Below are 25,991 nucleotides of genomic sequence, written 5' to 3'. Positions count from 1 at the left end.
CACACTGGGGAAGGCTGGGGGGCACCGGCTGAGCCTGAGGAAGCTGATGGATGTAAACTCAGCAGACCCAGGGCCTGAGTCCAAGCTGCCGCTGGTGACCTGCGTGCTCCGCACAAGCTGTTCACAAGCCCGGCCCTGGGTTTCCTCGTCTAGGAGGGTGGCAGCTCCAGCCTCACGCAGTGCCGCCCCAGCTCTCTCGAGAACCAGGGAGCCGGGACCGAGGCGGCAGGAGGTGCTGTCTGGTTGGGGAGGGTGGTGCTGCTCCCCCTGGCAGGGAAGGGTCCCCCAGCCTCGTCCTCCCCCCACCCGCCCCTGGGGCCCACGACACTCACCCGCTGGACTCGTCTCAGCTTGGCCCCAGCCAGGGCGGCGGCCAGGCCGGACACGGAGCTCTCGTCGTGGCTGGTGCCCTGGGCTCCTCCGGCCGGCAGTGGGGGCGGGGGCGGGGGTGTGGCTCCCGTGGGTGGCGGTGGGACAGGGGGTGGGGGTGGGGGTGGAGGGCCGCTACATGAGAGGGGGGCGCAGGCTGCAGAGGAGGGGTGCCCCGGCTGGAGGCTGGGTCCTGAAACACAGAGGTGAGCTCAGTGAGTGCCCAGGCCCAGCTGGAGCCTCCTGGGGCGCTCTTCTGCATACGAGGAACGGCTCAGGGTCACCTCTTCCAAGAAGCCCCTCAGGAGGCGCCTGCTACTATCAGTCTCTCCCGACACCTGGGGCCTGGCTGGACCTTGTCACATGTTGGCTTTGCACCCCTGTGCTCCACTGACTTCCTGTTGCTCAGCGGTGGTCTTCCAGGGGAGAGGAAGCCCTCTGGTGCCCAAATGGTATCTCTTTTTCCTCCTCTGTTCCCCCTAGGTACTCAGCACCCTCCTAGGCACTGGCAGCTGTCAGCCCCCGAGATGCAACGGGGACCCGCCCCCCTTGGCCTCGGGGGACAGCGGCAGGGCCGATGGGGGCATGTGTCCAGGAGTGGTGCCGCGGGCTGGGCAGTCCTGTCCCCGACCCCCATCCACCACCCGAGTCTCTGTTGCCTGCCGGGTTCTGTGCAGGGCGCTGGGAACCAGTAACCGCGGGCTCCGTGCTCTCAGAGCTCACGGCCTGGGGGGGAGCAGTGAGCCAATCACACGACTGCACATCTGTCACTGCGGAGGGTGACAAGTGCCGCCAAGAGCGGGCACACAGTGCTACCCTGGCCTGTGAAGAGGGGCTCCAGCTGGCCAGGAGCCCACGGAAAGCTTCCTTAGGGAAGGAACAACCATGCTGGGACAACAGTGAGGTCTGGTGAAGGGGGCACGGGTGCGAGGGAGGCGGCGGCCCCGGAGGAAGTGAAGGGGCTGCAGGAGGGGCACTCGCGGGGTGATGGGGCTGCAGGGACCGGGCCTGCGCACCTGGAGGCCGGGCAGGGAGCCCGGGTTGTTCAGCGTGAAGGGGAAGAGCTGACACGGCGACAGGGTCAGATCCGAGTTAGAAATGTGGGGTGTGGCCAGCACCTTCCGGGGCCCGTGCGCTCAGCGGCGGGGTGCCAAGTGCCCAGTGTGTCCCAGGCACCGTCCGGGGCGGGGTGGCCCTGTAGGGGGGATGCTCTCACCTGGGGCCGAGGCTCTTCTCTCGAGAGACTCCTGGCGCTGCTGGTGCTGGTGCTCCATCACTTGTCTGAGAAGCGGCCACAACGGAACGAGAACAAGTCTGAGTCAGAGCCTGGGCTGCAGAGTCAGGCTTCCTGGTGCCCCCGGGGCTCAGCAGCGAGCCCGCCTCGTCCCACCCTGGGCTCCAGCTGCCGGGCCCGCAGTCTCCGCTTACACAGGCCGAGCTGTGACCGCCCAGATCCCCACCCAGGGCAGCGCCAGCAGCCCATGGACGCTGACACCTGGGCAGGGAGCCCCTCACGAGGCTGAAGTGACCATCTGGTCGAGTGACCAAGCTTCCCCCAGGCTGGACGAGCTTGCCTGGTGTCTGGAGGCCTCAGCAGACACGACCTCAGGGCCACCCACGCCCACTGCACCTGGCTTAGCTCCCTAAGCCCACGGGAGGATGTGTGGCTGTGCCGGGTGACCTCAGCAGGGACAACCTCCTGGCTCCTGACAGGAGGGGCCCTGGGTTGCTCTTCAAGGCTGGCTGAGTGAAGACACGGGCCCACAAGCACGTGCACAGGGTCTGGGGCTGCCACGCCAGTGCGGGAGGGGCTCAGGAGTCACGTGGACTGTGGGTGGCAGTGCGGCTTGAACTGCCGATGCTGAAGGCCCGTCTCGGGGCGCGGGGCCGAGGGCTGCTCTGAGGGCTACTGTGCTCCTGGGCGGGAGGCGGCAGGGCACCCGCAGAGAGAGAGGCCGCGGCCGTGCCTCTGCACCGCCAGTTCCCAGCGTGCGGGCGTTGGGCTGGCTGCTCTGGGTGTGCTTGGTGGGGACTAAGCACGCGGGGCTGCCAGCACGTTCACCTTGGAGGAAGGACAGGCGACACGCGGGGCTGCCAGCACGTTCACCTTGGAGGAAGGACAGGCGACACGCGGGGCTCACTGCACAGCCACTGAGCAGCAGAGTGCTTTCCGGTCCCCACTCTGGGAGTCACGGGAGAGCTTTTCCCCCTTCTTGGGCCTAGATGCCTCTCCATAAGTAAGAACACGTGTCATGGGTTCTTGGAAGGATTGTGCCCAATATCTAATAAATATTGAAAAAGGCCCTTCTGACACTAAAGATGTTTGAAAAACTCCCAGCAGCATCTGCATTAAGCTTCTCCATCCAAACTGCCAAAACATCACCCCCAACTCCAGCCGCTCCAGCAGGATCCACGTGCCCCAAAACCCTCCACGAGAGGAATCAGTCTTCTGTGGACACAGGCTGCTGGTGGTGAGAAGACAGGATGGCTCCGTGTTGGGCTCACTGCGTCCCTCGTGGGCACCACGCAACCTCTCCTGGCCTCCCTTCGTCCTGACCAGCAGGTCCCTGCTCTGGAGTCTGATGCCTGCGGTCACAGGATGACCTCCAGGGGTCAGACAAAAGTGAACCGCCCTCTGCAGCCAGTGGCCCTGGATGCTGGACTTGGCGGTGGTGATTCTGCAGCTCTGAGAGCCCGAGTGCAGGCTGTGTGGGAACCCCGTCCCTCTCAGGGCGGCGGCCTGGGAGCTGGCAGAGGGCTGGGCCAGGGCCAGTCCTGGTTCTGCCCCTAACCTCTGCGCCCCTTCTCTTCTCCCGCCTTCAGAACAGCGGGGTAACGATAACCCCTGGGGGCTAACGTGAGCGTTAAAATGAGACAAGGCGTGCAAAGGCCCTGGTCAGCCACACAATATTCTTCTGAGAGGCTAGGGATGAATAAATGGGAGCCTCTGTGACCCAAGTCTAGAAAGCATGTGCGCGTCTTTCCCTTGCTAACGCTGCCATCTGCCAATAGGAGGCTGAGGCCCAGGGTCACAAAGTCCACTGTGGGGGCCGAAGGCTCTCAGGGCAGCGGACAGGCTCCAGGCGAGGACCCCGACGCCTCAGCCAGGGGAGGGCCCCCCAGCCCGGACCTCGGGCTCTGCCTGAGCCTGGCCACAGGCCCAGCAGTCTAGTCCTCTTCCGCTCCCCTGGAGAGGATGTGGCCCAAGCCTGCCTCCCGGCACGGCTCCACAGAGCCGGGGTGCCAGGCCCTCAGAGATGCAGAGCCCCTGCCCAGCAGGGCAGGCTCACGGCCTGGCCCTGCTCTCTGGCACAGGGACTGGGGAGGCAGCGGCTCCTTAGCCACCGCGACGTCTCCTGTAACTTCATGACAACAGCGCTGCCCGAGACACTCAAGATGCGCCACCCTACCCCATGGGAGCGGCCTCCTCCGCAGGCCGGCCCCACGAGGATGAGGACACAGCCCGGCCTGGCCACCCATGGGCAGTTGTAGCCCAGAGCGCCCTCGCGGCCTCTGTCCGCTTCAACCTCCACTGCAGAGGCCATGCGGGGCATCCGCCAAGGCCTCCAACGAGAGACCAGGGCTCACAAGGCCTCCAGACAGATACGAGACGGGGGCCTAGGACGGGCTCAGTCAGACTGGCCTGGCAGGTCGCGTGCGGCCCTGGCCACATCCCCGGGTCCCTGGATGACAACCTCCTAATACACCTGGGAGGGAGCTCATAAGTGGACGGGCCGGGACTCTTGCCAGGCTGACGGTGAGGCTCCAGAGTCAGCGGTGCCCTCGCTCTGTGGAACCACATGCTCATGTTGTCGATGGCAAAGTGGCAACCAGCTGCCCCCTCTTCCTCTCTGGTCAGGCCTGTGCTCCCACCCCTCGCCTGGGTGTGCCCTCCACGCTGGCCTGCTGGGGGGAGTTACCTCCTCTGGACGTCCATCTCGTCGGGAGAGGGGCCATTCTGCACCTGACGCTGGCTGGAGGGGCCTGTGGGGAAGAGAAGCACAGAGGCAAGGGGGTTACCGGGGAGAGAACCCCGGGGGCTGGCCCCGCCTCTGCCCCCTGCCCCCCAGGAGACGGTTTCACGCTGGCTCTCAGCCTCGCGATGCCCCGGCCCACCCCATCCTCTCATCAGCCCTCTGTCCCCTTTCTTGTGGGTCTTCCCGTGGAGCCACTTCACAGGGTTCAAGCTCATCCCTTCTCGTGTTGACCCCTCTCTCCTTCCCCTCAAACGGCACGTGCGGCTGCCACTTCGCCCTCAATCCCCTAACCTCGAACTACAGTCCCTCCACTTCCCACAAAGCCGTTCCAACTTGGAATGGCCAACCCAGTGGGTCCATTTTATTCCGCTTTGCGAGCAGGGGAGCGACCTCCCAGCAGGAAGAGTCGGGGCAGGGATTTCAGCCCGTGGCCCTCCCCACGGCGGGATGCCCTCCTGCCTGCACCCAGGAGCCTGGAGGTGCGGCGAGGACAGGTAACGGGGCGGCAGACGATGAGTGAGCGGCCGTGGAGCCTTCCGGGCCATGTTCCTGCCCTTGACCCTGAAGGCAGGGCCTGGCAAGGGCTGCCGTGCATGCCTCGTGTTCAGACAGGGGCTGCTGCTGTGTTACATTCCCAACAAAATCGGGCTTTGGCTCCAATCTGAGAAAGAGCCGACTGTTCATTCTCTCGGCCGGCTCAGGTGTCACCTCAGGTGTCACTGGGGAACTGCAGGCAGTCAGGGCGGCGGGGGAGGGACCAGGGCAAGCTGGCCTCACGCCTCGCTGCCGAGATGGGGAAGGGGCATCATCTCCAACCTAGGATGAGGGGCCAGCAACGCTCAAGAGCAAGACAAAATCCACGATGGGAAGAAGGCCTGTCCCACAAGGCGCTTCAAGCAGCTGGGAGGTTAGCCGTGTGTCCCCTGGAGCGGGGCACGGCAGGACACAGGGTAACAGAATCCCCAAGCTGAAACAGGTCACCCCCTGCCCTACACCGGAGCCCTTGGTGCCTCCAGGCCGCTCTCCCGGCGACAGAGGCCTGACCTGCCAAGGGAGCAGGTTCCTTCCGACACAGAGGCCCCACCCTACCCACACCCACGAAGGCCTGATTCCCACCCCTAGGGGTGATGACACGGGTGGAATCTTGTTCTGTTTTTCTATACTTGACAGCCCGTTCTGTGCCGGAAGCTTGCTTCCATACTCGGCAATACCCAGCCCTGGGCCCTGCCATGTGCTTCGGTCAAGTTTTCTGCGAGCCTTGTCTACTGCTTCTTGGCCCGTGTGGACGCTTTGGCTGCGAAAGAGGAGGGTCCAGGCGGAGGGCAGTGGGCCAGCTGCCTGATGGCAGGAAGCCCACCCAGCACCGTGGGAACATTCCTCCCCGGGAGACCCTGCCTTGCTGGGAACCCACTGCTGCACCCGCTCAGGCAGGAGATAAGAAGCCTGCGGGCTCTCTACAGAGGTGACTATGTACACGTCTATATCTGGTGACACACAGGAGTGAAAGAAACACTAGTTTTCTTTCTCTGTCTTTAAACACCCTTTTCCTGCTCTATTTATTCAACATACAATAATTTTGCTCCTTTTAAAAACCGGTTTGTCAATATGTTCAGTATAGGTGTTGAGAGAATTTTTAAAGATTAATAAAGAAAAAAACATTCCCAATTAAAAAAAAAAAATCTGCGGTGGAGGGGAGGTCTTTTTCTCTCCTATTCCATGAGTCCCAGGCCTGAGGGCTCCTCTCCTCCTTGTTCTCAGGAAACCAGAGCCAGAATATGAGAACAGTGCTTTACCGTGGCATTGAGGCACTTTTCTTAATTTAATTTACATTTACTTTAATTCTCACAATCCCAGCAGACAGTTCCCAGGAAGACTTGTAACAGGTGTGGGAATGGCCCAGCAAAGGTTAAGTGACAGAGCTGTCAGCAGCAGAGCCTGGCCGAGACTACCCTAGAAATGCCACTTCCTTTCTTAAATTCAGCTGCAGCGCATGTCTACTGAGACTGGCCTCAAGGATGAGGCGTGCAGAGGGCAGCCCGGCCGGAAGGGCCCTGGGTGAGGGGTGCAGCCCCCGGACAGCGCCCGGGTGCTGCCTGGCGTCCACGTGGCGGGCAGTGCTGCCCACTCAGCCTGGTGTTTGGGGATCAGGCCTGATGCCCGGGCTCCTCAGCTGCCGGGCCTGGATTGGCCAGTATCTGGATCTTCCACCTCCTGGGGCTGAGCCCATGCTCTGGAGACCCTGCCTGGCTGGGGCCAGCCCCGCCACGCCAGGACCCCGGCTGGCAGCGAGATGCCGTGGAAGTTCAGGGCGTGCACCCCTCGCTCTCACGGCGACACGGCTGGGCCTTTAGACACTACGGAGCAGGGAGCGATGCCTCTGGTTGTGTAAGGCCTTTGTTCTTCTTTATTTTTTTATTTTTTATTTTTATTTTTTTGCCTTTGTTCTTCTTAACCGCTGGACACGTAGGTTGGTTCTGAGCTGCGAGGGTCCTTTGCATCGGGACGCGCACGCCCTGTCTCAGGGCGAGGGGTCTGTCCAGGGTCACATGGGGCGCGTCTCCGTCTTGCGGGTCCATTCCACTCGCTGACCATGTGCCCTGCGGCAGAGGTGCAAGGATGGGGAGGAGGCGCTGCCCTCCAGAAGGTCTAGGGCCCTTAGGACGCTCGGGCAGAGCCGCCCGCAGTGCTTCCTGCTTTGAAACCTCAGGGTGGGAGTGCTGGGTGGCTGTCACCACTCCCGTCTGGCCAGGGTCCCGGTGGTGCAATTAGAAGCCAAGGTGGAGGCCCGGGTGAGTCTCCCCTGCCCCAGAGCCGTCTCAGGCCAGCCGTGCCCCTGCCTCTGGGATCCAGGTGGGGACACTCCCCCCTCAGATCCCAGCAGGGCCCACACACCTCTCCCTCCCCGCATGGCTGCCTCAGCCTCTCTCCCGGACCCTTGCCACCGTCAACCGAGGGGCCCTCAGCCTCTACCCTCTTCCCTTTCTCCACGTTCATCTTCCACCTGACACGGGAAGACACAAGCCTGACCCTTACGGGTCCAGGTCAAGCCCATCCCCACGGTCACTGCTCCTGGAGAGCACCCCCCGCCCCCAGTAGGCCCTGGGTACCTGCTCACTAAGCCCGCACCGCCTTTGGTGCGCCCCTCCCCGACTCTGTGGGCCCCCCGTTACCCCCGGGCACCTTCCTCACTGCCAAGTCCTCAAGGCCCAGCTCCGCAGCTGCCCATCCAGGAAGCCTGTCAAGATCCGTCTGCCCCCCACTGCTTGATGCCCAGGGCCTGCCTTACAACACCACTTTCTAACTGATACCACCCTGACCGGACGGCGGGTCTCCTCTCCCTCCGAGACCCTGAGCTTCCTGAGGGCAGGGCGCGCGCCTCTCACTCGGCGCTCAAGGCCGGCTCACGTCAGGTGCTTGGCGTGCTTTACTGAACTGAGTTGGGGAGGTCCCGGGGAACGTGTGCTCACCAAGCCCAGGGAGAAAGCCCAGGGGAAGGAACGGGGCTGAGCTTCTCGGATGAAAGTAAGACCGACCGAGAGGTGAGCCACAGGAACACAGGGCTCCCCACAGCCATGCCTGCTCAGAGAAGAGGCCGACCGAGGTGCGGGGCCCAGGCTCACCACTCCCCGCTGGGAGTGGGTGCTGGCGGCTCTGAGGGGCAGGGGACCTGCCCCAGGCCACGGGGCTCAGGGAGCTGGCCAAGTCTGGGAGCTCCAGATGGCCCTCGCCCTTCTCTCTCACTTCAAACAAGTTTTGCGAAGTCATAGTCAAGAGCCTGACTCGCACTGCAGACACGTGAGAGGAAAATGTGACGGGGGACAGGGACCCAGCGTCGGGAGAGGCAGGGGCCTGTTTCTGGCGGCCTGTGGGTCCCGCCCACGGCAGCAGGGCTCACACCCCGATGAGCCCAGGCGGTGGCGGCTGCACACAGAGCAGGGCCGGCTCGGCCTGAGTCCTGAGGACACAGAGGGAAGCAGTGGACTTCCGGCCCCGAGGCCCGCGTTCCAGCCTCAGGTGGAAGGCACGTCAGATGCCCTCTCCTGCAAGCTGCTGGCCCTTCCACCCCTGGGGTCACAAGCTGCGGGAACACGGAGGAGAAGCAGAGCCGGAGGCGGGGGAGGCTGGCCAGTCTCGGGGCACCAGCCCACCCAGAAAGCGGCCACAGGGGAGTGGAGGCGCCGGAGGGGTGGGAGCTGATGGCCCTACGGCGAGTCGTGTGAGTGACCGAGGGTCCTGCCGCAGGCCAGACTGGAGGGGAGGGTGAGGCCGGAAGTCTGAGGTCAGAGGTCAGACTTGGGGCAGGCCCTCAGCCCCTCACCTGTGAGCAGGGTGAGCGACCCCCGCCCTCCACAGGGAGCAGGGCAGCTGGCGGGTCGGGTGAGAGCACCTGGTGTGGCGTCCCTGGCCTTGTGGCTGACACTCCAGGGTGAGGTGCGACCGCCAGGGACGCTGCCCCGGTTCAGCAGAAAGGCGCAGGGGGAGCAGATGGCTGAAAAGCTGGATGCAGAGGATCAGGCTCCCGGGAGAAGGAACAAAGGGGCTGACCCTGCAGCCCGCCCCAGCCTTGCTGAGGGGGCAGGGGACAGGCAGGGCAGAGGTCACGCTCCATGGTGCAGGGGGTACAGCCCGGGCCCCTTGTCCCTGGGGACATGGAGACATGACATGGCGCCCGCACGCGCAGGACCCTGGCGCACAGCCGTCCGACTTCACCTCCAGGAACGTAACTGTCGGGTTCTCCTCGTTCCCAGCGCTTACTGCAGTTCTTGGCACCCGGTCGACACTCGACAAATATTTATTGAATAAATGAAAGACTGGGCCCCAGGCAAACTGTCTCACGATCAACAACTACAGAGAACGAGTGGGTGGCTCCTTCTAGAGCCCTCCCTCCGGCTAGAAAACCGTCCTGGGCCAAGCTGGGGGCGCGCCGCTCAGCAAACATGCCTCCCACGAGGCAAACATGCGACTGACCAGGGGGCCTGTGGTCACCAGCAGCAGAGGCACTGGGCATGCACGAGGGGGTGGGATATGGGGAGACAGGACTCGGGCATATGCAGCAGCCGCCAGGGTGCTGAGCCAGCCACCCAGATGCCACTCACGTCACCCTCAGCTCATCCCCGGAGCCGGGCACGCTTCCACATCCTACCCTAAGCAAGCTGAGAGGAGAGGACGCCAGGACTGCCCTCCGTCCACAGGGACTTCAGCGCCTGCAGACATTCGCCACCTTCCTGGGAAAGGAGGGTGGGGGACCAGACAGGAGGAGGGGGCAGAGGGTCCTGAAGAGGGTGGGACGCACTGAGCAGAGAAACAGCCTGGGCGGGAGCGTGAGCGGGCCAAGAGGCAGGGTGGTGGCCGGGCGGGCAGAGGGGCCTGCCGTGGCCTGGTGCCCTGGCCGCCCTTCTCAGCAGGCACCTGCCCTGCGCAGCCTCTCAGCACCAGTGTCCTCGGGGAGGGAGACGGCGGGTCGGCCTGCCTGCTGCCATCCTCCCGACCACGCGCAGGTGCCCTGCACACGCAGTACTTGGGCAAGGTGTGTGCAAACCAGCCCACCTGACCCAGCAGGCAGATGTGGACCCCAGGCTCTCAGGTGTGCAGACCCTGAAGGGATCGAGGGAGGAGAAACCCCAGAGGCGGCCCTGGGTTCCCCCGCAGCGAGCACTGCTCCCGGCAATCCTGGTCGGAACCAGACACTGGTCTGGATGGTGGACAGTGAGGCTCTGCTCCCCCCGCAGCCCCTCTCGGCCCCCACTCCTGTTTTCCAGCCCCTTCCCAAGCCCGGCTGGCCTCTCTGGACCGTTTCAGATTGTACAATCCCCTCTGGAGTGAACCTGGAGCCGGGAGACCCAGCTTCCTGCCGGAGTGCAGTGCTCTCTAGTTAAGCCTCTCACCTTCCAGGATTTTACAGGTGAGAAGGATGGGACCGATCGCCCCGCTCTTGTTCACTACAGTTTCAAAGGACAGGATGTTCAGAGAGGCCATCCCGGGGCTGTGGGATCCTCTCCCTCCTTCTGAATTTCTATGTACCAGCAGGCTGCACCACCTTGTAATAGAGTCCCCACAGAGGGGACAAGTGCTCAGCTGTGACTCCTCTCCGAGTCTGGCTATGCAGGGCAAGGCAGGCCTTACAGCTCCTGCCCCAGGTACTGCACTTCTGGTTGCCCAGCCAAGGTGGGCGGACGAACCGAGGCAGCGCTGACGTGCCTCCTCCCGAGAAGGATCATCCTCCAGAGACCTGTTAACATGCGTGGGGCCCCAGGACACCCAGCCAGCTGCTGGGACACAGGGAGGGGCTAGGTTTCCAGGCGGCCTCTACTTGCAATCCCCTGGGCCTCCAGAGAGGATGGAACCCGAGACCCCAGCAGCGCCAGGAACCACGGACCCAGCACCTGCTCAGTGGCGCTGATGGAATTCCTGGCCGGCGAGCAACAGTCACCTGGCCCGCATTGGGCAGAGACCCAAGCCCCCCCAGACTCCCCACCTCTCTGCAGGCTCATTCTCCTATTTCCCGAGGCACCTCTGTCCTGCACGGGCCCAGAGCCAGTGAGCTCTGAGATGGGGTGCAGCCTTCCCCTCTGGTGTTGAGGCTCCTCCTGCCAAGCAAGTGGGAGTTCTCGCGGGAGCGGGGCCTTGATCTGGGCTGGCCATGGTCTTCAGAGCCACCCTGCCAAGGCCCCACAGAGCTGGGACCAGCGCCCAGCACAAGTGTCAGCAGCCCAGGGCTCTGTCCACACCAGCACGCTGATGCCCAGCCCTGCTTAGACCGACAGACAGACAGACAGCTAGCTGCCTTGCCCCCTGTGCTCAGGAAGCCTGGGGTGTGGGAGTCTTGCCCCACTTCCCGAGCTTGGCTCAACAGCAGACAAATCCTGACTGCCACCACCCTGCCAGTCTGCTTCTTGCTTAAAGTCAGTCTTGTGTACTTTTCAGCCCACTCCTTACCAGTGAAATTAGGCTCGGAGGAGCAGCTGATACGTGGGGCAGCTGGCTTTGTTTTCCTTAGGTCACAGAGCCAGACGATTTATCACTGCATTGATAAATTGATGGCTTATCACAGATGATAATCACCCCTCCTCTGGGTTTTCCACTGCAAGCCTCTAGCATGCCCTCAACCCTTGGCCCGCCAGTTACGGCTCGACCCCAGGGTAACCAGCAGTTAAAGCCATGTCTAAGCGGCCAGCGTCAAAACGACCTGTAGACCCAGAAGGTCAGCGTGGGCAGATACACAGGCTGCAGCTCAGAGAGGGACAGGCTGCCCAGGACCACACAGAGAGAAGCAACCCCCAGCGTCGAAACTAAGCACCAGTAAGTACCCCCACCCCGGAGGGGACAGGCCCCTTCACTCTGACCGTGATGGCAGGAGGCCCGTGTGCCAGCGAGAAATGTCCCCTCTCCTGGCGTAGAAGGGTCCTGAGGTGGGGCAAAGGGAGAGACCTGCTTGAGAACACATCTGAACTGGGACAAATGGAGCTGGAACCCAGGCCTCCCAGCTTCCAGGCCGGGACACCGTCAACCAGCCTGCTCAGTCCCACTCAGCGGGGTGCTCGGGACAATTACTGCCCGAGTAAGACATTTTTTTTCTCCTTTTCTTAATAAGCTCCATTCAGAACTTAAACAAACCTCGAAAAGAATCTCAAACAGGATAACGTGCAATAAAATTGGTCAGGTTTATCATGCGAAGGACCTCTGCGCCATTTCCGTGATTAAGCTGCTCAACTGTTCAGGGCGGAGCCTGCCGGACCTGTGTCACAGATGGAGGGAAACTGAGGCTTGGAAATGGTGAGTGACTTCCTAAGGCCACAGGGTGCCCCATGCAGACGGGGCTGCTGGGACAGGAGCCCACACTGACCACCGCCGAATCTGCTACCTGCCGTGGCAGCCCGCCCCTCCTACAAGGCCTTAGCCAGAACAGCATCTCAACCCTCCAACCGTCGGTGAAGGGACTTGGTCCCAGGACCCAGGGCTCTGCCCCTGCCCCCACCCCCACCCCAGCAGCTGGGAGTGAAGCGGGAGGGCCGGGGAGGGGCTCCCGTCACCTACAGTTCACTCTGCAGAGGATGGTGCAGCGGCAGTGGCAGAGGCAGGAGCAGTGGAAGGCCCACTCCCTGCTGACCATTGCGGGGCCCCGGGGAGCCGTCCGGGAGGCGCGCCGCTCGCCTCCTGCCCACTCACCTCTCCTTCCTCCGCCGCTGGCCTGGGCTCTGGGAAACCGATACGCCGGCAGCCGTCTAATGGGCTTTACCGCGTCAATCTTTAATGAGGCTTCCCAGTCAACCTATCAGAACCCTCCTGTCCACCTGATTCCCGAAAGCTCGGGGGCCCATGGAGGAGGGGCCTGACCCCCGGTGGGGCCAGCCCGCGGGGCACCACGTGTCTTCCAGAAGCCTCTCCTGTCTCCTGGGGACTGTGGGGAGGGACCGGGTGGGTGCGGATCCAGAGAGATCAGGTGACCGACCGAAGGACGAGCCCTGGGCACTGCTCTGCGTGGCCGCCCACTCCCCCCAGGCGCCCCTCGCAGTCGCTCCCCTCAGGTCCCAGCCAGCCTGCCTGTCCTGTCTTCTGTTGTGGCCCAACTAGCAGCCTGGCCTCTTCCACTGCCTGGACCCCTTTCTGGGCACCTATGGCACAGGGGCTGTTCCTTCCGCCGTGAAGGCTCCTTTGCCCTCCCCGGATGACAGAGGCCCGGGGCCCTCCAAGCCCTGGCTAAGAGGTCTCTGTCCCCATGCCGCCTCCCCCAGCTCCTTGGCTGGCAGGAGGGCTGGTTCCTCCCCTCTCTTGGTCTCAGACTCTTTCCTTGAGTTTCCACATGAAACAGGAGAAAGCAGAGCCCTTCTCTGCTGGTCCCTGCACAAGAAGCACCGTTTCCGCAGGTCCTATGGGAAATGCTTCCTTTGGGACGTGAGCGAGGCCTCTTACAGGCGAACCTGCTTCCCCAGTCTCCTCTCTCCCCACCGGTGACCTGTGCAGCTCAGGCACCACCTCCCTTACTACGTCCCCTCGTGGATAAAAAACAGACATGTATGAATCTGTGAGGTACCACGCTAGACTTCGAAGGAATCTCAGATCCCCCAGACTTGCTGCCCAGGAGGGGCTTAAGGCTGGCACCTCCCCAGCCCCACCCGTTTCCTCCCTGACCCGGGGCTCACAAAGCCTTGCCTTTCAAATCTTTCCCTGGATGATGAACACGTGGATTCTACTGGGCTTTGGGGTCTGGGGCGGCAGGTCGTCTTCCCTCTTTGGGACTTAATCTTCCTATCTGAAGGGCTGAGCCAGAGGAGGTGTCAAGGGGCTGGGAGCAGTACCCCACTTCTCAAAGCGTTTACCACATGCCTGGCACTGTTCTGAGAGCAAGGGCCTGAAGCTACCTGGAGCTAAATTTGAGTCCCGGCTCTGTCACTCTGACCCTGGGCATGCTCCTGAAGGGCTCGCCAGGTGGCGCAGTGGTAAAGAATCCGCCTGCCAATGCAGGAGTCAGGGGTTCAGTCCCTGGGTGGGGAAGAATCTCTGGAGGAGGAAAAGGCAACCCACTCCCGTATTCTTCGCTGGAGAATCCCATGGACAGAGGAGCCTGGGAGGATACAGTCCATGGGGTCGCACAGAGCCGGACACGACTGAAGCTCTTTGACCCCGGTTTCCAGTCTGAAATGCTCGAGAGCATCACTTGTCTGGGCTGTGGATCTTCAACGCGGCCTAAAGTCTGACAGCGCAACTCAGCCCTGCCAGAGCCCCCTCCTCTTAGGTAATCCTGAGTGACCATCATTTCATGTCGGCGTTAAATTCTCATAACACATCCCAGGAGCGGAACTGTCATTACCCCATCAGGCCAGGGATGCCCAGAGAGATGAGAAGCTTGCCTGCGGCAAGTGAGTGACACAATCAGAACTAGAACCCAAACCGCCCGCAACCAAACCCCCGCCCCCGCGGCTTATAAGCCCGGGCGGTGCCCGTCCACACCTTGTCTCTTCCTTCTTCAACAAGGATTTATTCCAAGTTTTCTGCTCCCACGAAGAGAAGGTGTTTCTAGACGAGATCAGGTAAGTTATCTGCCAGTTATCTGCGGTCTGGCTGACCTTCAGCCGTGCCTGAGTCCCTGAGGTCACAAGGCAGGGCCGCTCCTGCACTCTGTGGCGGACGACAAGCCACGCTGCACAGCTGACCTGGAGTGGCCCCGTGCCCTTGGCAGACCCTTCCACCGCTCGGTGGTACTGAGATATATGCAGAAACAAGAGGGCACGGATCACCCTCTGGAGCATCAGTTTTACTGAAGGGGAAGTAACTCCAAACAGGCAAGGAGGGACAGATATGTAAAATGGGCATGGGCTTTTACGACACACGGGCCAAGACGTGAAGGCCTGAGACTGCAAGTCGCCTGCGGCTCCACCGTGCACCAGCCCAGGACAGGGGGTCCTGACCGCACCCAAGGCCCTGTGACCCGCCTCCTGACCTCTGCTCTGCAGCAGGTCCTGCGTCCTCCGGATGTGCCTTGTCTTTCCCACCTTTCTCTGGCGCTTCCTCTGCCTGTGCTGTGGCCCGTTCCCGCCTCTGCCCCACCGGCCTGCCACCCCGAGGCCTGCCCAGGGCCCTGGTGAACCCTGGCTGCCAGGCCCCAGGCCGCTTTTTAGAACGGCTGGTAGGTGTCTGTGTGCGCCTCTGCTGGAGGGCGAGCACTTTGAGCAGGGACATACCCCACGTTTATGCCTCGGCATCGCTGCGTGTACTTCCCCAGAACACCTGACAGGCTCTTATCAGTACCCCATGCAACAGGTCAGGACACAGTTGGAGGCCCCAAGTCGCCCACCTTGGCGGTGGCTGAGCTGGATTCCTTCAGCAACGCCTGTCTGCGCTGTGCTCCCCTGAAGCTGGGAGACAGACAGGGTGCTCTCCATGGACAGGGGGCACCCAGGCCGGCCGGCCGGGCAAACCATTGCTAAGTCTACTTAGGAGCCGCGGGCTGCAGCCACTGCTGCATAGTAGCTGAGAGGCAGCGCTTGAGGCCCTCGGGTCCCAGCAGGCAGCTAGGAACCCGCAAGGACCCTCCCCCTAAGCCCTGGAAAGAGACAGGCTCCAGGGCAGGGTATCAGGATGCAATTTTTCACCTCTGAAGATACCTAATGCCAAGAGCTGACTCACTGAAAAAGATCCTGATGCTGGGAAAGATCGAGGGCAGGAGGAGAAGTGGGCGGCAAAGGATGAGACAGCTGGATGGCATCATTGACTCAATGGACACAAGTTTGAGAAAACTCTGGGAAATGGTGAAGGACAAGGAAGCCTGGTGTGTTGCAGTCCATGGGGTCACAAAGAGTTGGACACAACTGAGCGACTAGACTGACCAACTTGCGTAAACCTCACCGATAGATCCCTCTACACCCACCTGGATGGGAACTGCTCTTGTGAGCTCAATGCAGAGAAGTTTCCGTGCCTCTGCTGGGCAGCTTCTCTCAACTGCCCTCTCTCTCCTCCACCTGGTAAACTCCTCTCCATCCTTTAAGCTCTGGAAAGGTCCCCACGGGCCAGGCCTCTTCCCTCTCTGCCCTGGCACTGGCCATGCTGTGCCTTCTAGGCTCTCCTCCCCGCCTGACTGAGCTCTGTAGTCCCCTCTGGGTGCTGGTGCACGGCCCGGAACGGTACAGGCCCAGTATACGCCTGTACCGGTCCTTTCTCCATCACAAAAACGGCACTGGGGAGGCAGCCATGGACACGACGGTTGCCCTGGACCCAGGTTCTCTAGAGGAGAGACAGGCAACATGTAACAGGCAGACCGCAGCAGGAAAGAGCTGACAGGCCAGGTGTGGTGGTGCCGCCTCCCTGATGGGGTGTCGCGAGCAGAGGCACCAGGGAAGGAGCCACAGCTACCTGGAGGGAAGAGCGGTCTGGGCGGAGGGCCTGCAGGGTAAAGAAGCACGTAGCACAATCAGGGCGGAGGCCAGGAGGCCCCTGCAATCGGAAGTAGGTCTGCGGGAGAGGGAATGGGGTGGAAGTGCTTGAGCAACGCAGCCAGGGCCAGCGAGGCCCAGGCTGGCCTCAGTCAGGGTTTGGATTTGATGCTGGTTAAGACTATAAGTCCCTGTAGAGGCCTGAGCAAGGCTGAACCGGCCTGACCGAGATGTGCAAAGATCAATCTGCTTGTGTGTGGAGAACAGACTATCTTGGCTAAGTGCAGAAGCAGGTAAATCAAGTTGGTGTCCGCTCTGAGAACCCAGGTGTCTGCTGAATGAATAAATCATGAATGAAGGCAGGCAGCTGACAAGCAAGCAGGGGGCGGGGCCTCCAGTGCTCACACCCTGTCTACTCTAGGAGCCGCAGGTTGCATCCAAGTTCTGAGCTCTGGTTCATGAGTCCCTGGGATGGTCACTTATGAAAATATCTGAGCTGGCTCTTATCCAATGTGAGCTAAAGTTGGTAGAACACTGACCTGTGAAATCATCATTCTTTAGAGAAGGTATTAAGCATGCCAGGTGAGAAAAAAGAAAACGGATGCTATCTAATTTTTGACATATCAGAAGATGTAAGTATCTGGCTATAAATATAGGCCAGGGTAAATGTCCATAATAACCCACGGGGACGTCCCTCGTGGTCCAGAGGGTCAAGAATCCGCCTTCCAATGCAGGAGACATGGATCTGATCCCTGGTCCAGGAACTAAGATCCCACATGCTACAGGGCGTCTAAGCCTGTGCACTGCAACCAGAGAGAAGCCTGCGTGCTGCCAAGGAAAGTTCCACACACTGCAACCAAGGTCCAGTGACTCAGTCTACAGTCGAGCTGGGTTATGACTCAGAAAACACGGAGGCCACCAGCTCACTGGGGTCTCTGTCACTCACGAGGGTGGCCTCAGGCACATCACTGCTGTGAACCTTCAACCTACAGGCAGGGACAAGAATTCCTAAGGTGCTCCTGACAGTCCCCAGAGGCTGCCGTGGGGACCCAGTGAGATGGGGTGGGGCAGGCACAAAAGAGGACATGTGGGCCGGCCCCACGGTGCCCCGGCTTCTTTCCGCCCCAGCGAGGGCTGAGACCCAGGAGGATGTCTTGGGACAGGGGTGCTCCAGGAACAAGCATGACAATTTGTATTCTTAGGCTGCTTCACAGCTTACAAATCACGTTCCATCTATGCCACAATTCAAGTCTTACAGCAACTTTGCAGGCGGTTCCACATCTACTTTGAAAATCAGGAAACTGAATCTTGGGGTGATGAAATGGCTTGCTCAAGTTTTCACAGGCTCTTTGTGTGACAGGGGATCAGGGCATGGGACTGGCACTTCATCCCTGCCCCCGGAGTCTGTGTCACTTATCAGTCACCACACCTCAACTCAACAAGTACTAGGCGGGTGGGCACCTATGAGGCAGCCTCTGTAATGGACCCTTTTTCGAGTCCTAACTGGGCTTGTGGTACCCAGGCCAGATCTCTGAAAAAACGAAAAGCCCCAAAGAAACCCCTCCAGTGGTGTCAGGGAGACAACCCCGGGGCTGGGGGAAAGGGTCCTCCTCCTCCAAGGTGGGAGCTGTGCACAGACAGGAATTCCTAACAGGAAGGAGATGGCAGTAGCAGGCCGCCACTGGGGGCTCAGACATGGGGGGCCTGCGAGGGCTACGAAGTCCTGCCTGGAGCAGAGGGAGACCCAGGGGTCAGACGAGCTTCTCCTCGGACCCTCGAGTGGACTCACCACCCCAGCCCGTACCTCCCAAGGCATCACTACAGACCTTGATACATTGGTTAGTGAGCTTTTCAAACATTAAAAAAAGAATGAAGAGTGACTTCAAGTTGTTAGTCATCGTCAAGTGACAAGAAACTTGCACAGACAACACCTCAGGCCATTCTCACAACAGCCCTGTGAGGTGGGCACGGTACACCCATCGTACAGACAGACAACCTGAGTCTCAGGGAGGTCCAACGACTTGCCCGAGGGTTACCTGCAGCACAAGCAGTGCTGGAACCCAGCCCCATCTGACTCCACGTCTGATGCGCGGGCACAGGCCACAGGCCACGGCAGCTGGAGGTCGGTGAGGACGTGGCTGCCGGCTGGGAAGATGCCTCCGCCGTCCGTCTGCGTGGTGCAAGGCGGGCCGAGGAGATGGGTGCGATTTCTGTGTGAGACAGTTCCATTTGCCGTGTCCTCAACCACAGATAGCACCCCTCGCCTCGTGCCCGGTTCCACAGGCTGCTGGTCCAGCGATGGCGTCTAGTTCGGCAGAGGATGGCGTGGCGGCAGGAGGGGCCCGTGGGGCATAGGCAGGCAGGCAGACATACAGGTGCCACAAGCCCACCCTCCCCTGGGACCCGTCGGCCCTGCTTCAGGGCTCCTGCCCTGGATGGGCTCACAGTCTACATGAACCAATCTCAGGCTCAAAACAAGCGCACCAATGCAGGTCAACAAGCGGGAGGCAGCCCCAGGAAGAGAGGGGAGGGGAGGGGAAGTGAGAGAACTCACGGAAGCCTGGGGGTCTCTAGACCAGCAAGACACTGGGTGTGCTCACCTAACCTGGTGGGTGCAGCCACAGTCTGTCAGCTAAGACGGTGGGCTGGGTTTGAGGGTCAGAGACAAACAGGACACGGGAGGGGGCGCTACCTATCACGACGGAGTGCAGGGGAGGACAGGGAACCCTGCCATGATGGCTGGAAACAGCTCTGTCAGCAGAGCAAGGTTCCCAGAGGACGGGTGGGGCTGGATGTGTGGGGACAGGAGGGGACGCCAGGCGGGGATCTGGGGAAGGCGCCCCGCTGAGTCACTGTGGGTGTGGGCGGTAGGACGCCCTGGGTGGCTGGTTCGCGGGAGGTGGCCGCCAGGGGGCAGAAAGGAGCAGGCATGGGGAGCCGCCAGGAGCGGAGCTGCCAGGAGGGAGTGGGTGTCCCCAGCGATCCTTGGGGTAGGGTGGGGATAGAAAGTGTCCACGGCTTCCGCAGGAAGGAGAGAAAGACAGCTCAGTATTTCTTTTACTTTAGATAATTTTCAGAAGAAAAGAGGTTTACAAAAAGCAGGATCCAGCCCCACTCCAGGAAACTAAGAGGTGGGACACAGGAGGAAGGGGCTCTGGGCCTCACTCTTTGGGAGAGGCCCTGGCCTGGGCACCTGCCCACTGGGAGTGACGCCACGCTGGGCATCAGTTAAGGACACGGACATCAGAAAGACTAAGAGAATGTCCATCACCAGCTTGAAAGGTACCAGTGACGTCACATGGAACAAACCAGGTAAGAAAAGGCTGCAGCGCTAGGTTCTGAGAGACGTGCTTAAACTCAGCCAACGTGGAGGTCCACCACGCCCCCAGGGGTTTCTATTCCTTTTCTGCAGAGCCCCAAGAGATAAAGTGGAGCTGTTCTGGCTGTGTCAGGCAAGGGCCGGACGTGCCTGGTGAGCCCCGGAACTCCACAACATACCCCATTTGAGAGTCCCTGTGCTCAACCCTGAACTGGAAACAGCTGCCTCCAACAGGAAAGCTCCTGCCCCCCAACAGCAGCAGCCACCCCTGCGTCTCAGCCTGCACCAAGGCCCTCAAGATGCTCTTCTCTCACGCTGAGCCGGGGGGTGCCAAGGTGCCACCTCCTGCTCGAGACAGGCCAGCCAGTCTTCACAACTCCTGCCACGCACACCACGCTTTGCTGTGTACCCACATGTGGGCTTCCCTGATGGCTCAGAGGTCTGCCTGCAATGCAGGAGACCTGGGTTTGATCCCAGGGTCGGGAAGATCCCTTGGAGAAGAAAATGGCAACCCACTCCAGTACTCTTGCTTGGAAAATCCCATGGATGGAGAAGCTTGGTAGGCTACAGTCCATGGGGTCGCAAAGAGTCGCAGACGACTAAGCAACTTCACTTCTCAGGATCCCATCTAAGACCAGCCTGGCCGCCTATTTTACAGGTGGAGAAGCTAAGGCTAGGGGAGTCCTAACTGAGGTCTGATGGCCTATCTGTGGGGGGAGCTGCTCCTGACCTCTCCCCTGTGAACACAACTCCAAGTGTGGAATTTTTTTGTGTGCTCGTTGGCATTTTCTATTTTTCAATAATAAACAAGGACTGTGGGTGATGAGGGAACCTGTCTCTCGAGGTGCTAGGTCCTCCGGGAGATAGAGAGGGACATTTCGTCATTCTAGTTTCTTCTCCAGGCTCTCCCTGCTCTGAGCATCGGCCACGGGGACACATCTGTAAGGAGTGAGCTGGCATGCACTCTGTCCAGATAGTGCGCCTAAAACCTAAACCAGGAGCGTGAGAAGGACTTGCAGAGATCTTGACCAAGTCGGTACCCCTATTTTCAGAGATGGGGAGACCAGGGTCCCCGAGAAGTGGCCTGTTTAAGGTCAGAAGCAGGCTCACATGGACGCACACAGAAGCAGTTGCCTTTATCAGGGTTGTAACTCTAACCCTAAACTGATGTCTGCACAGAGAATGAACTGAGAAAGGAAGGGAAGCCCAGGCGGGCCTGGCGGCCAAGTACAGCCCAAAAACATGGCTCCCCTGGCTGATAACAGGCAGCTTTAAGCAGACGGTGGTGGGCGCCCACGGAGGGTGGCAGCAGAGGAAGCCAGGTAAGGGTTCTGGCACTGTGGAGTTGGGAAGATGAAGACCCTGACACTGAGACCCACGACCGTGGTCCTTTGTCTGCAGTGGCGGTAACGTGCCACGAGCCAGGTCGACCACCCTGCCCAAGCCCTTGTGGTCCCCAAAGGGAGACCACCGCCCATAGCTGCAGGGTCAGGCTGGGCCCACGGCTGGCTGACCCTCCTCTCTGACCTCCTGAGGCAGCGCAGAGTTGTAGAAAAAACACTGAATTTCAAATCAGGGGCCCTAAATACGAGCGTCAGTTCCACCGCAGGGCTGCTGCAGACATGTCCCCCGTTAGCCCCCACTCGCCGTCTTGGTAAACGTGTGTCACAGAAGCTGGCCTGACACCTGCAGGGAAAAAAAAGGGGGGCATTCGGGAGCATCTCCTCGGGCAGCGAAGGTCTGCCCCCAGGCTGCCCGGTTAGCGGGAGTCTTTGCCCAAGTAGCGGCTGGAAGGGGCACGCGGGACACGATTCTGGTTAAAAAACACACACACAAGTCCTGGGCTGTGAGGAGAAAGTGCAGATGCTCTTACTACCATAATCATTATCTCCGCCATCCGCCAGTCACAAGGAGCCCCGCTCTGAAGCCCCCAGCACACCCGTCACACGGAAACCCAGAAACACTGAGCCCGGCACCACGCGAGGGCGCGCTGGCGCCGCCGCTCACGCACAGGGCCGCGCCTCACGCACAAGGGCACGCCGGCGTCCCTCACGCACAGGGCCGCGCCTCACGCACAAGGGCACGCTGGCGTCACTCACGCTCGCGCACAGCGGCGCCCCTCACGCACAGCCCGCTTCTCTCATGCACAGCCCGCGCCTCACGCACAAGGGCACGCTGGCGTCACTCACGCTCGCGCACAGCGGCGCCGCTCACGCACAGGGCCGCACCTCACGCACAAGGGCACGCTGGCGTCACTCACGCTCGCGCACAGCGGCGCCGATCACGCACAGGGCCGCACCTCACCCACAAGGGCACGCCGGCGTCACTCACGCTCGCGCACAGTGGCGCCCCTCACGCACAAGCGTGGGGGTGGGAGATGCTGCTGGACCCTGAGGCTCAGAGAGTCCACGGTCTAAGAGCTCGGGCCCCGGATGCCCGGCTCGGAATAGGACACACCAGTGAGGACTGGAAGGGGCAAAGGTGGTTGATTACCAGATGCCCGGCCCCGCGCTGGGCAACTGAATCCTCTCCTCCACCCTCTTAAGTGGGACTTCTGACCCCATTTTACAAACAAGGATGCGGAAACCTAAAGACAAGCAAATTCAGCAAGACCGGAGGTGGAAAGAAGAATCAGTATTATTCACACTCTTATCACATATGAGGCACTCCATGCTAAGTGCTTTATAAACACTTACACTGAATCTTCATGTCAGTCCTAGGAAGTAGGGTTTATTATCCGAGGGCCACAGGTGGTAGAGTGAAGACTCGATACAAGACCTTGGGGCCTCCAAGCATACGCTTTTCTCACCACGGCTGACCCCTGAGCACAATGGGGGTCGGGCTCTGGTCTGCAGAGGTCAGAACCTGCGTGTAACCACACAGTCGGCTCCACACCTGCAGAGAGGACCAGCTGCGAATCACGCAGAGCCGGAGATGTACTCTTGGAAAAGCAGCCGCGCGTCAGTGGACACCCAGTTCATAACTGTGCTGTTCAAGGGTCCGCTGCACTGTGAACGGCACCCACTGAGGACGGCGGAATAGCACTTCCCAATGCAGGGCATTTGATAGAAACGTCGCAATTATCTGCAGCGGGAGGCTGCCTGGGTCCTGCCCGGGCTCCAGGGGCTGCACGACTGGGTAGGGAGGCACAGCCACACCCCGGAGCACGCTCCACAGGGACAGGGCTGGCCGCGGACACACATGGGTCAGGGGGCGGGTGCCTCAGATGTGAGGTCAAGGACAAGAATCAGACCCCGACGTCCACACTGTACGATCCATTTACATTAAGTTCAAACACAGGTAAAGGTGCTCTGTTGTCACAGAACCTGAAGCCCTGGTTGGGCTGGGAGGGGTGGACGGGTGTGGTCTCTGTCGGGGTCCCACAGACGCCTTTGTACAAGCTCATGGAGCTCACGCTTCAGGTGTCTGTAAGGTTACAGCAGGCTCTGTCCGCAGGGGCCCAGCTCTCGGCCTCCAAAGGCCAGTGAGCCAGGAGGGACGACTACTCACGGGCAGAGTCTCAGGTCAGGCCCCCGTCAACGTGAGCACATACCCACCCACCCCGACAAGGACAGCGTTCCACCCAGGGGGACTGGGGTTCCAAGGTGACTTACTACCTGACAACAGTTATTTTTTTATACTGGTCATAGATCTCTATCTGAAAATGAGGCTTGGATTAGCTGATTTCTTTGTGATTCTACCGTGAGGTTAATAAAGTCAATAGTAGTTGCTTTGAGCCAGCCATCTGATTAAATGAAAACCTTTTCCCCACCTTAATGTATCTATATATATAGATAAAGCGAAACTCTCTCCTCCTGGGGCAAGTGAGGCCGCTCAGATTGGAAACCTTAAACTCAGCTCCTTCCTTGAGGCTCAAGGCTCTTGGGTGGAAAAAAGACAGTTTAATGAATGTTTATTTGGGGCCTCCAATGTTTCAGGCGCTGCACTCCTCACTCAGTAACGCTGTGGTCCCTCACCATGCAGCCCCCGGTTCTCAGCAGAGGATCCACAAACCTTGCAGTCTTTTCATAGTGGGCAAAGAACTCTACAAGTGCTGGTTCTGCCTATGACCTGCAGGAAGCATACTCTAAACACGTTCACTATTTAAACAAACAAACAGACTTCTCTGATGGTTTAAGTTAGGTCTCAAAGCTTGGATCTATAAGGCAAAACAGTTATTTAAAAGGCATCTCCCTGCAGCTTCTAAGTACCATGGCTCCCCACTTCCTGCCTTAATTCTGGCAGCAGCAGCAGCCGCAATGACAGAAATAATACTCACAAATAGTAATACTGGGAGATTAACACATGTCAGGCGCCCCACTAACATCTTATATTTGAATTCATTTAAACATAGAATCAGGCTTCCCAGGTGGCTCAGTGGGTAAAGAATCTGCCTGCAATGCAGGAGATGCCAGAGACGAGGGTTCAATCCCTGAGTTGGGAAGATCCCCTGGAGGAGGAAATGGGAACCCACTCATTTTCTTGCCTGGAGAATCCCATGGACAGAGGAGCCTGGCGGACTACAGTCCCTGGGGTCGCAAAGAGACACGACTGAAGGGTCTGAGCACACACACATAAAAGGAACTCCTCACCCACCTTACAGAAAACAAACCCAGACACAGAGAGACTAAGTGACGTGCGCTGGACTCAAGGCCAGCAGGGCGCCCCGGGCCCAGCCCCACGCCGCCATGCCCACCGAGGCTGAGTCCTTTAGCCAAGCGCTGGACGTCGCTGGCCTCCAAGATGCTGACACCCTGGAAGGCCCCATTCTTCCAAGGAAGCGGATGCTGCAGACTGCCCGAAGAGCCACGTGTGCTTCTGCGTCTCTGCTTTGCCTGCCCTGCAGACGCTCCTGCTGGCCCCTCTCTCTGCCCCCTCCCCGCTGTCTACACCCCGAGTCTCCCAGGTTAGCTGAAGCCTCTCCTTGTGCGATCCCTGCCACCTTCCAATTCCACGTCCAGCCTCCTTCCTTTGGCACGGTGGGCCCCAGAGACACTGCACGCCCTCCTCCACGCACAGGTTGGGCTTTCAGGCCCAGGAGCCTTTGTGTCTGCCGTTCCCTCTGCCTGGGATGCCCACTCCCCCATCTCATGAGCTCCCTGCCGGTCAAAACTCCAGCTCAAGTGTTGCCACTGCTTGAAGTCCAGCTGGGCAGTCCCTCCTTTTCCTTTCCATGCTCCTGAAGCCCCTACCCTGCTCACACCTTATCAAAGCCCTTATCGCAACACGTTATCACTAGCGGTTCACAGGCCCATCCTTCTTCTCTTGGATACCAAATGCCATGAGTCAATGGGCTCCATCAATTCACTTCTGACCTATTTTGCCCCAGACAGTTTGCAACACGCAGAAGTGTTCAGGAACAGTACGTTAAACTTGGGAATAACTGAATCCAAGAATACAGTTTTGTTTGTTCCCTCCAAACTCTGCCAAATATGTGCTGAGAATGTGGAAAGAAGGACGACACAGGCAACACACATCTGGATGCCCCATTTCAGGCACACAGTACAGCTATCTCCAGCTCACAAAGGGCGGAAACGATGCCAAGGTCTCTTCTCGCTCAAACTGCTAATAGTGCTTTCTATCTAGAGTTAGGCAGCAGTTTTCTCTGTGAATCCAACAGACGTCAGCTCAGCACAGCTGCAGTCAAGGACGCCCCGGGAGCCAGAGCCGTGGAAGGGCGGAGGGAGGGGAGGGAGGGTCTGGGCGCCAGGCCAGACAAAGCCCCACTTACCGCCTTCCTGGGAATTCATGATGTTCAGGGCAAACAGCATGGCATTGGAGAACGTGGTTGCCTCTTCCTTACTTGCAAAGTTTAAACCGTAGACCTGGCGGGCATCTCGCCACTGGTGGAAGGTTGGCGTTGCCTGATTGTACTTCAGCCCTTTCACGATTGAATAATTGATCACAACCTGAAAGGGAAAAGAGAGAGAAATACGCGTAAATAAATAAAAGGTAAGTGAGCTGGAGAGAGCTGCTCCGGGGCAAGGACTCTGGGGCAAGGACACTGTGTCCCTGGGGCTGCCAGGGGACAGGGGGACGTGGATGCATCAGAAGAAGGGGTAGCTGGGCCAGGCAGCTCTTCAACAGGACCAGCGGAACAGCGAGGGTCTGAAAACCAGTTACTTCATTTAACTGATAAAGCTGTGTGGTCACGGCCTGAGCTGGCAGTCGGGTTCCCGGGTCCTGGCCCTGTCACCCCAGGCAGCACCCCGGGGCTCAGTTTCTCCAACTGTGAAACGGGGATAGTCATCCTGGCTCGACCGACCTAATGGGGTTACTGCAGAGGTCACGGTGTGACACATATCTCATCAAGACTTCTAGACATAAAGATTCTTAAGGGCGAGTCTTTTCTAATTCGTATTTATGCTCCCGTAGCTCTCTGCAGAGTCTAGAATGCGTTAACCAAAGGGTTGTTAGTTAAAAGGACGACTCCTCACTCTTTCCAATGTGGTATTCAGC

General features: G+C 59.9%; 1 protein-coding gene across 4 annotated transcripts in view; it reads right to left on the bottom strand.

The window, feature by feature from the left end:
* EVL (Enah/Vasp-like) overlaps positions 1–25,991 on the bottom strand; it is a 119,555-nt gene that overhangs the window by 13,048 nt on the left and 80,516 nt on the right. For all 4 annotated transcript variants that reach the window (XM_068990899.1, XM_068990898.1, XM_068990901.1 and 1 more), the window contains exons 3-6: positions 25,264–25,441; positions 4,290–4,353; positions 1,586–1,650; positions 333–562 (exon numbers count right to left, since the gene is read on the bottom strand). In XM_068990899.1, the coding sequence (XP_068847000.1) occupies positions 333–562; positions 1,586–1,650; positions 4,290–4,353; positions 25,264–25,441 (537 nt within the window). The remainder of the gene's footprint in view (positions 1–332; positions 563–1,585; positions 1,651–4,289; positions 4,354–25,263; positions 25,442–25,991) is intronic.

This window comes from Capricornis sumatraensis, chromosome 19 (genome assembly GCF_032405125.1).
Source record: "Capricornis sumatraensis isolate serow.1 chromosome 19, serow.2, whole genome shotgun sequence".
Lineage (NCBI taxonomy): Eukaryota > Metazoa > Chordata > Mammalia > Artiodactyla > Bovidae > Capricornis > Capricornis sumatraensis.
Note: the sequence above shows the minus strand (reverse complement) of the source record. Positions and strands in the feature narration are given on the sequence as shown.